The sequence below is a fragment of the Pteropus medius genome, unplaced genomic scaffold (genome assembly GCF_902729225.1).
Source record: "Pteropus medius unplaced genomic scaffold, Ma_sr-lr_union100, whole genome shotgun sequence".
In the NCBI taxonomy this organism is placed as follows: Eukaryota; Metazoa; Chordata; class Mammalia; order Chiroptera; family Pteropodidae; genus Pteropus; species Pteropus medius.
Window position 1 is genome coordinate 68,209 of NW_024343732.1, and position 10,919 is coordinate 79,127.

General features: G+C 41.9%; 1 protein-coding gene across 1 annotated transcript; it reads left to right on the top strand.

Annotated features, from left to right (window-relative positions):
- Positions 1 to 7,345: 7,345 nt before the first annotated feature.
- Positions 7,346 to 9,888, top strand: CASP14 (caspase 14). The gene is made up of 6 exons (XM_039867625.1): positions 7,346 to 7,372; positions 8,259 to 8,408; positions 8,505 to 8,730; positions 8,890 to 9,006; positions 9,186 to 9,289; positions 9,784 to 9,888. The coding sequence occupies exons 1-6, from the start codon at positions 7,346 to 7,348 to the stop codon at positions 9,886 to 9,888; spliced, it is 729 nt and encodes a 242-aa protein (XP_039723559.1).
- The last annotated feature ends 1,031 nt before the right edge of the window (positions 9,889 to 10,919 follow it).

Genomic DNA, 10,919 nt, shown 5'->3' on the forward strand with positions numbered 1-10,919 from the left:
CCTCTGCCCCCAGGAACCGGACTGTTGAGACCCACCTGCTTTTCTGCTGCCTCAGGAAATACCCTTTTCAATCCTAGCCACATGAAGCTAGATCCTCTTAAGCAGGAGTCTCCAACACCTGAGCCACAGACTGGTACCAGTCTGTGGCCTGTTAGGAACTGGGCTGCACAGCAGGAAGGGAGCAGCAGGCAAGTGAACAAAGCTTCATCTGTATTTGCCACCGCTCCCCAGCACTAGCATCACCGCCTCAGCTCCACTTCAGATTATCAGGGATTAGATTCTCATAGGAGCACAGGTCCCTGGTGCCAAAAAGGTTGGGTACCACTGCTAAGGACTCCCTCTGAGACACCCAATGGTGAGCTGCAGATAGCTTTTCCCAAATTCTCATTCAGTGATGCCATGATGGTAATTTGAAATCAGTCATCATGGGAGTATTTACACTATGGAAGTTGGCAAACACTACTAATCAGAACTTTTTTGCTTTTTATTGTCTGTTTATTTGTTTGTTTGTTTGTTTGTTTAGAGCAAGACAATTATTAAACATTTTCCAGCACACCATTGCAAACACCCACATTTCCAATTCCTTCCCCTAAGATTCATTCTTCTTAGCTGACCAGACACTATGAAAGAATAAAATTTCAAGAGGGAAGAAAGTGGCAGAAGCATAGTTTAGCTAAAATGTTTGGCATGGGATGAGGATGGGATGCTTGATGCAGTTGGATGAGGTCCTTCTCTGGTTTTCATTTCTCTTCCAGCAAACAATGTGCGTTTTTTACATCATCGCAGAACAATGACATCATGTCTCCCAATCTCTGTAAATGATTCCATACACTCTCAAGTGTGTTGTTCTATCCTCTCCTAGAATGGTCAGACCAAAAGCCCCTAAGCCCTACCCATGCACAGAAAACTCATGGTTGGGATATGATCTATAATTAATCTTGTTACAGTACTAGGGATAATGAGGCACTTTGCAAGATCTGTGGGTGCTGTTGGTGACAGTGGAGATGACATGAAATTGTAAGCTTCACAAAGACAGAGACTACATCAGTTTTATTCACCAATATTGACTGAGCATCAGACATATTGCTCAATAAATATTTGTTGAATAAATTAAATGAAGGAGGAGAAGAACTAGGAAGAGGAAAAAGAAGAGGAGAAAAAGAAGAAAACATAGCATTCTCTTGAATCTCCCCAGCAGCTCTATTAGGTCTTCATTTCTCACCTGAGAAAATGGAGGCTTACTGGGAATATCCTGCATCCTCGATGATGCAGAGATATAGGCACTCTCTCATATATTGTTTGAGATGGAAAGAGAATTGCTAAAGCTTTGGGGAAGGCAAATTGGCAGTCAGAACACATCAAAAATTTTGATGCCTATGCCCTTTGAACAAATAATTTTACCTCCCAGAACCTTTCCTCCAGAAAAGGCTCAATCTTGTGCCTAAAGAACAATGTACAAGATGGCTCATGGCAGTGATATCTGTCATGGAGGAAAAACTGGAAACACATGAAATGTCCATCAACAGGGGGATGACTAATTAAATGACTGTATATCCACTCTGTGGAATATTGTGCAGCTCATTAAACCAATCACATAGCACACAAACTGGAATGGTTAAAATGAAAAAGATGGAAAATACCAAGGGTTGGGATGGATTTGGAGCCCTCATGCACTGCTAGTGGGAGGGTAAAAGTGGCACACTTCTTTGGAAAATGATTTGGCAATAGCTACTAAAGCTATACATATACATCTCCTATTATCCAGCAATTCCACTCAAGGATATACCAAACAGAAATGCAAACATATATTCATTAAAAGCCATTCACTAGAATGTGCATAGCTCCATGGCTAGAAAACAAAACCTAGAAACTACCAAATGCCCATCAATAATAGACTGGATAAATAAGTTGCAATATATTTACACAATGGAATACTACAAAGCATGTGTCCTTAAGGGAAGCAATATTTTACCTTCACATAGGGCAAAAATTGGTTTGGGTGTGTAAAAAATACAGATATACCTACAATATAGAGATATGAATTGATATAGATGGATAGATGGATGGATGGAAAGATAGGTAGATGTTAGATATAGATAGATTAGATAGATGATAGATAGATGATAGATGATAGATAGATAGATAGATAGATAGATAGATAGATAGATAGATAGATAGATAATAGATAGATGATAGATGATAGATAAGAGAAACGATAGATATAGAAATACAGTATATCTGTGGTATTAAGTTTCACAGAGAGATGATTAAAATGCCTTCTTGGGGTGATAAAAAAAAGATTAAGAAATACTGTTATTAAGCAATAAGATGGAAGATCTACAGATACATGCAAAAAAAAACTGAACCTCACAAACATAATGTCGAGTGAATGAAATCAGACACAAAAGAGAAATGCTGTGTGATTCCATTTATATAAAGTACCATAAGCAGGGAAAGTTCATTGATAGCATTTATATCAACCTCGTGTTTGGGTAGGGCAGGGGTGGGGTAGTGGCAAGAAAGGAAGCAGGAGAGAAAATCCAGGGGCAGGGACCTGGTCACATTCTTTTCTTTCATCAGGTCCTGGTTGCATGGGTGTGTTCAGTCTGTGGAAATTAATCGAGCTGCACGTTTATAATCTGTGCTTTTTTCTGCATATAGTATTCTTCATTAAAAAGTTTTTTGAAAAGAAAATATTTATGTGAGTTTGTTCCATATGTACCAACATAGAAAGATGATCCAGACATATAATTAAGTGAACAAAGCAAGTAACAGAATAATTTGGTAGAATGAGTGAACATATATAACAAACAGCCATAACTGTGTAGTCAACACAGAGGTGAGGATTTGGAGAGAAACTTTCATGTCTGGTGCCTGAGTTATCTTGAAATAAAAAGGAAAACTTGGAGAAATGAGAATGTCCCAGTTTTTTAAATTTTGTTATTGTGGTAAAATAGACGTAACAAAATTTACCATTTTAACCATTTTTTATTAAATTTATCGGGGGTGACATTGATTAATAAAATTATTTAGGTTTCAGGTGTACGTTTCAGTAGTACAGCATTAGTATATTGCATTGTGTGTTCACCACCCAAAGTTAAATTTCTTTCCGCCCATTTTAACCATTTTTAAGTGCACAGTTCAGTGGCAGTAAGCACATTCACATTGTTGTGCAGCCATCACCACCATCCATCTCCAGAACTTTTTTATTTTACAAAACTGAAACACTGTTCCCATTAAACACTGACTCTCCATCCCCCTCCCTCAGCCCCTGGCACCCGCCATTCCATTTCCTGCCCCTGTAAATCTAACTCTTCTAGAAATCTCATATTAGCAGAATCGCACAGTATTTTGTGACTGGCTTATTTCACTTAGTATAATGTCCTCATGCTTCATTCATGTTGCAGCATGTGTCAGAATTTTCTTCCTTTTTAAAGCTGAATAATATTCCACTGTATGGTTATACCACATTTTGTTTATCCATTCTTCTGTCAGTGAACACTTGGGTTGCTTCCACCTTTTGGCCATTGTAAATAATGCTGCTGTGAACACGGGCATACAAAGATATTTTCAATATTTGCTTTTGATTCTTTTGAGTATAAATCCAGAAGTGAGATTGCTTTATCAAACGGTAATTTTTTTTTTTTTGAGAAACTACCATTAGTGCATTCCACAGTGGCTGCAGCATTTTATGGGAATGTTCCAGTTTTACTGATCATTTCAGTATTGTTTGAATATTCTACTCCTAGATGTAAGCCTATAAGAAATGAAAACACACATCTACACAAAGACTTAGAGGCTAATGTTTATAGCAACATCATTCCTAATAACCAAAATGTGGAAACAATGTAAATATCTCTTCATGGATGGACGAATAAACAAAATTAGGAATATCTATACAAAGACATATTCTTTAGTCATAGAAAGGAATGACATACTGATACAGGCTACAACAGGAATGAACTTGAAAAACATTATGCGAAGTGAAAGAAGCCAAACAGAAAAGACCACAATTATATGATTCCATTCTTGTAAAATGTATAGGAGAGGGAAATCTATAGAGACAGAATGTAGATTAGTGATTGCTGGGGGCTGGAAAGCATGGATGGAATTGGGGGCAATACATAAAGGGTCCAGGGTTTCTTTCCGAGGTGATGAAAATGTTCTAAAATTGACTGTGGTGATGTTTGCACAACTCTATGAACATAGTAAAAACTATTGAATTGTACACTTTAACTGGGTGAATTGTATGGTAAGTGAATTATATCTATTTAAAGCTGTTAAAATGAAGTGAAGAAGTAAACACTGAAAAAGAGTAGAAGAGGAAGGTCATAAGGAAGAGAAGAGACAGCAAATCAGTTGTGAAGCATCAGTTGAGGCAGCTGGAACCAACTCTCTGGGGCTGGACTCTCCTGAGTTTCAATGCCAACTGTGCCAATTACTTGTTGGGTGGACCTTGGACAGCCACTTTACCTCTATGAGTCTTAGTTTTCTTTTCTGCAAAATAAGAGCAAACAACGCTGCTCTCTTTTGGCTGTTGAACGTTTGAGGAGATCGTAAACAAGTAAAGTTGGTATTATCTCCACCGTTGAATGTGGAAGAGATGGAGGTGAGTGTAATGATGGAAATGATGGATTAATGAAAGCCAGATGAGCTGGACCTGGGGGTGCCTTGTGGAGGGGCTGGAGTAATAGCGCTGGCTAGTGTGGATGCTCTGCCTTAGCCTCCTTAGCCAGGGGGTGTTGGCTAAGCTTTGCCATCACTCATTCCATGAGCATTTGGCTCTATTTCCTCATCAAGGGTGTGTCCCTCTTGTCATGAACTTTCTTAAGTGACAGGAAACTTGCTGGCAATAAAGATCCACACAGCCGTGCTGCTCAATTCACAGACAGCCCCCCGCCCCGGAGGAACCTGGGAAGATCCGGCACTGTCAGCCCCTTCTCCAAGATCAGCACGTGGGCCTAACCCTTCTTTCGTGCCCAACACTGTTGGCGACCAGGAGAGTGGTAAGACGGCCTGGTTTTAAGGAGTAGCTACTTCTAGAGGCAGTAAGTGATTTAACAGATATTAGCGCTCGCTCTCTCTCTCTCTCTCCCCCTCTCTCCCTCTCTCCCTCTATCCCTCTCTCCTTCTCTCCCTATATCCCTCTTCCCTCTCACTGAATGAACGTATATTCTGGTCAGGTTTCCACCTATCCATTCAACCATCCATCTATTTATTTATTTATTTATTCATTCATTCATTCATTCATTCATTTATTATTTGTTTACTCAACAAATTCTCTCCAACACCATCTCTATGCCCATTCTCACACGGATGACCCTGATGGAGACAGAAATAAGGAAGTCAGCCTTTCAGTTCTAAAAACTAAGCTGCCAGCTCAGCCACAAGAATAGAATCAAAAGCACTGCTGTAATGCAAGTCTAAACAAGCAGAACTGGGGAGTCTGGAGAAGGGAGAGGCAACTTCCAGTGGGTTAACAAGTATCATTAAACCTACCTTGCTGTGCCATTACTTTAAAGCATCTAGTGTTCTTTCAAGGTCCTTTTCATATGGGAAAACTAAATCTCCGAGAAAAGAATGAGATGATCAAGGTCTCAGAGTTGGGAAGGAGCCAGGGCAGGACTTGATTCTGGTTTATCTGGGTCCAGTATTCATGCTCCTTCTACTTTCTCTCTTACACAGTATTTGGTTTCTCTTTCCTTACAGCACTGGCTCCATTGTGTGGCGGGGAGTGATTTAATGTTCATTTCTGTCATACAGCTACATGAGGTCAGGAAGCATGTCTGTCATATAAGTGTGTTCTCAGTGTGTAGCTCATAGTAGACACCAGAAAATATTTGCTGGACAGATAGATATATAAGTGGATAAGTAGATGGATGGATGGATGGATGAATGGATGGATGGATGGATGGATCATTGAGTGGATGGAAGAGTGGAGGGATGAGTGGATGGTGGGGAAAAACATGGGAGAGACGGTGCCACCTAAATTGGCAGAGAATGATCTTGACTTGTAAAGAAGAGCATTTCAGACTTTAGAGACTGTAAATTAAAAATGGATATAACTTGACCCAGCAATTGCATTTCTAGTATTTATCTAAAGAAAATCAAAACAATAATTCAAATACCTATTCACCCCTATGTTCATTGCAGCACAACTTACAATAGCAAAGATATGGAAGCAATCTAAGTGCTCATCAATAGATGATTAGATAAAGGAGTTATGATTCAAATATACAATGGAATATTACTCAGCAATTAAAAAAAATGAAATCCTACCATTTGCAATGACATGGATGAGCCTAGAGGTTATTATGCTGAGTGAAATAAGTCAGACAGAGAAAGATAAATACCATATTATTTCACTTGTATGCAGAATCTAAAAGACAAAAAGACCAAATTAACAAAGAATGGACTCACAAATATAGAGGATAATCTGGTGACAGCCAGAGGGAATTGGGTTTGGGGGGCTGGGAGAAAGGGGTGGATGGCTAAAGAAGTACAAATTAGTAACTGATAGATGGTCACAGGGATGGGGAGCATGGCATAGGGAATGCAGTTAGCATTAATGTAATAGTTAGGTAGAGAGCCAGAGGAGAGAAAGAGCAATTACAGGGATCATTTTATAAACTATATAAATGTCTAACCAATGTACCATATACTTGAAACTAACAATAAAATAAAATTTTTTTAAAGAGACAAGAAAATGGGAAAACATCAAGAATATGGCAAAAAGGATTCTGTTCAGCCAGAACAGAAGTAGAACAGGACTCAGATGAGAATGGACGATTTAGACAGATGTTCAGGCTCGTGGTAGAGGGAGGGGGTGAATTGCCCTTTTCAGATTAGACACCCAATAGGAGGATTTCAAAGCAGCATTCCCCACAATGGCAATCTTCTCATTTTAAACCCAACCCTGAAGCATCTCCCTGTTGATGCCTCTTCAACCAGCCAGCTCCTGGGTCACGGAGGGGAATACATGGGGCTGCTTGCTCTGCTTATCTGTCAAAGGCTGGTGAGTGTCCTGAAGGAGGGATAGGAAATTTTCCAGATGGGTGGCATTTTGGAGTGGGCCTAGCAGGAGTTCTGGGGACATCCAGGGGTGGAAGATGCCACTGGAGTGCCACACTAGAGAGGACACCCTTCACGAATTATCATCTCTTGCCCAGGTCTGACCATGACATTAGGTCCAGCCGCCAGGATGCTATTCAGTCTCAAACATCCAGACAAACTCTAGTCTATCCCCTGAACCCCTCTGCCTTTCTTTGGAGACCTTCAACCTATCTTTTCTTGAATCCCCAGGACCGGCCAAGAGTTGAGACGCGGAGTTAAAATCAAAAGAGACATGAGCAATCCTCGGCCTTTGGAGGAGGTGGGCTGGGTGCAGGTGGAGGAGAGGGGTGGGAGCTTCTGGGGAGATGGGAGGTAAAGAGCCAAATGTTTCAGAGACAGCGGAGAAAGTGAAAAATCATGACTGGATTCAGAGCTAAAAGGTGCTTCGTGATCATTAAAATGGAGAAAGATTCAGAGATGGAACCCAAGTCAGAGTAGGGGGAACCCTCCTACATCTCTTGCAAAGTATCCTACTTTTCTTCTGAAAGGAAATTTTGACCCCAACATCCTTCTTCCCTAGATGGGATGATAGGATCTCAGTGTTAGCTTCGGAAATTCTGAGATCTCTGCAAGTGAAAAGTTAATGCTTAGAACACTCTTGAGAAGGATGGAGAGATAAAGCCATTAAATGCGACAACTGGAAGGGACCTTCGAAATTCTTCACACACGTGCATATTGTGTATATTTGGAAAATGAGGCTCAAATAAGAGGAATGACTTTCCCAAGTTCATATAGGACTGAAACAGAGCTGGATCCCAGGAAGAAAACTAGATTTTTGGTGGTGAGCACACACAGTAGAGTATACGGATAGGAACTTATAACGTACAGCTGAAATTTATATAATGTTATTAAGCAATGCTAAATCAATAAATTTAATTTAAAAAATAAAGAACGAAAGATGCCCAGTCAGATTAGAATTTCACATCCATAACAAATAATCTTATAGTATAAGTATAACCTGTGCAATATTTGGGATATATTCATACTACAAATCATATTTGGTTTTTTATTAATCCAAAATTTGATTATAATGAGTATCCTGTATTTTACCTGGCAACCTTAACCTCAAGCCTCTTTGGACCACATCTTCTGCTTCTCCTTGACTTCCCTACCCCTTTGGTTATTTTTGTCATCTCTTGGCCCAGGAGGCATATGACATGTCAGGTGCCCGCCTAGCCCTGACGCTGTGTGTCACCAAAGCCCGGGAAGGTTCAGAGGCAGACATACACGCCCTGGAATTAATGTTTCAGCAGCTGGGATTTGAGAGTACCATGAAGAAAGACCCCACCGCCCAGGTATTGTGCAGCCAGCCCCAGGCCAACTGGGGAGGGGCTGGACCAGTAGGTGGGCTCCAAAGATGTACCTGAGTCTAGCCATTCTTCTCACTCTAGCAATTCCTGGAAGAGATGAAAAAATTCCAGCATGCCATTGATGCCCGGGAAGATTTCGTCAGCTGTGCTTTTGTGGTACTCATGGCACATGGGCTAGAAGGACACCTTGAAGGGGAGGACGAGCAGATGGTTGACCTGGAGAATCTGTTTGAAGTTCTGAACAACAAGAATTGCCAGGCCCTGAGAGCCAAGCCTAAGGTGTACATCGTGCAGGCCTGTCGAGGAGGTGGGGACAGAGCCGAGAACATGGAGTTTGTGTTCCTAATCCAGTCCTATCCCAGATCTAGAGCCCCAGCTGAGCCTTGCATTGCTGATGTGTCTTATGAGCGTCTCCTTCCCTCATCTTTCTCTCTGACTTTGCCTTTTCCTCTTCTTGGTGTTTCAGAACAAAAGGATCCTGGTGAAATAGTAGGTGGAGACAATATTGTGATGGACGCAAAAGACAGTCTCCAAACCATTCCAACGTACACAGACATCCTCCAGGTCTACTCCACCGTGGGAGGTATGAGCTCCCAGCTGACCCAGGGCAGCCTCTGCTCCCCCACCTCACCTGCCGCTCCTGACCCCTGACATGCCCCTCCAGGACCCACCCTCTTCCAGGCCCTCTTGCACCACACACGCCCTGACCCTCCCACCCCCATTGGAGCTCCCTGAGTCCACTTCTTTCTCTGCAATCCCCAGGGTACATTTCTTACAGACATGACAAGGATGGCTCCTGCTTCATCCAGACCCTGGTTGATGTGTTCACAGAAAGGAAAGGACCCATTCTGGAGCTTCTGACAGAGGTGAGTTGGGACAAGGTACCTGGAACCACCACCACCCCCAGCCTGAGCAAGGAGCAAGCAGAGTGGGGCAAGCCTCTTCCAAACCTTTCTGCATTTCCCTCTCCCCGGCTCCCAGCCCCAAATCCAACCCAAGCCTCTAGCAATTACTTTCTCTCATGCAGGAATTCCAAAGCCCACAGTATGTGAGATAATTTAAATGAAATACAGATAAATTTCTGTAAACAAAACCTTTGGGTTTAACCAATGTTTGGACAAACATTTTTTTCTAATGGTTATGTGCTTTTATAGCAGATTAGAAAAAAAGAAAAAAACATATAACAAGAATGTCCAGCCAATGATTCTGTAAACATGATGGCATAGGATGAGACAAATAAAGGTCACCCATCTAAGTACAGGGATATCCACCTGCCCTCTTCACTAATCTTCTCCCCATAAGCCCATTACACTGACTGCACCAGGGGCCTAGGCCCAACTGATTGTACCTGTTGCCACAGGTAACCCGGCGGATGGCAGAAGCAGAGCTGGTTCAGGAAGGGGAAGCAAGGAAAGTGAACCCTGAAATCCAAAGCACCCTTCGGAAGCGGCTCTATCTGCAGTAGCAGTAGAAAGGGCATGGCAGGGCTCCCTTTCGGGAGGATGTTCCTTGGATGTTTAAAGGCAACTGTCATCCCTCCCCCAAAATCTTCTCTTCCCAAAGCTAAATAGCACCCAGTCCTTTCTTCATACCCCTTATGCAGTTCCTCTTTCAATTTGTTCCTGTCCTTCTTAGAGCAACCCAGGTAAAAATGAGCACAAGGCATGGTGCTCGCCTCAAGCGGGACTCTACCTCTATAAATGCAACCTAAGAAGGTAAACATTTATCTCACTTTCTGCTCCTATACTCATTTGAAACTGTCTTCCACCTTTCATAAATCATACCCATACAAACATAACTAGATAAAGCTCAAGATTTTCCCCTGGTAAACCAATGCCCACTCACCACCTCCCACCTCAATCAAACCTTCTCTGGCTCCAAATCTCACCTAGCATTACAACCTCTTCCTGAACCCACATCCATTCCTATCTCCCAGAAATTCGCTCCCAATTTCTAGAAATCTAGTCTGGCAGGAATCATTCTCTCTCTCTAAGACCCCTCTTCCTTGGCTAGCAAGCTGATTCTCCTCCTAGTTCACGAGCTCTCTCTGGCTAACAGAGATGCCTCCTTCTTTTTATATATCTCTCTCTCATAACTCCCTTACAACAAGGCCCCGGACTCTGCCCTCTCTACGGGAAAATCCATCCATTTATCCATTCTCACAGTTTCAACTTTCAACCACCCTGAATCAGAGCATGTTGGAGTTACAGCAAATCCTTTAGTGTCACCCTGCTATTTTGTAGACAATATAATGAAGGCCCAGAGAAGTTAAATGGCTTGTGAAATGCCACAAAGTAAGTCAGGGTCAGGGTCAAGGTTTGGCTTCCAGCCTAGCCCCCTGTCCACTGTCTGCTAAGTCTTGATCCATCAGAAAACTTTTCTAATAAGAGGAGCTACCTAATAAAAGTTCGTCTTATCTTGGATGTAGGAGTTCCCCAGAAGACTTCTAGAAATTCCTGATAACCAGCATATAAGGCTATCTCCATGAAATTCCAG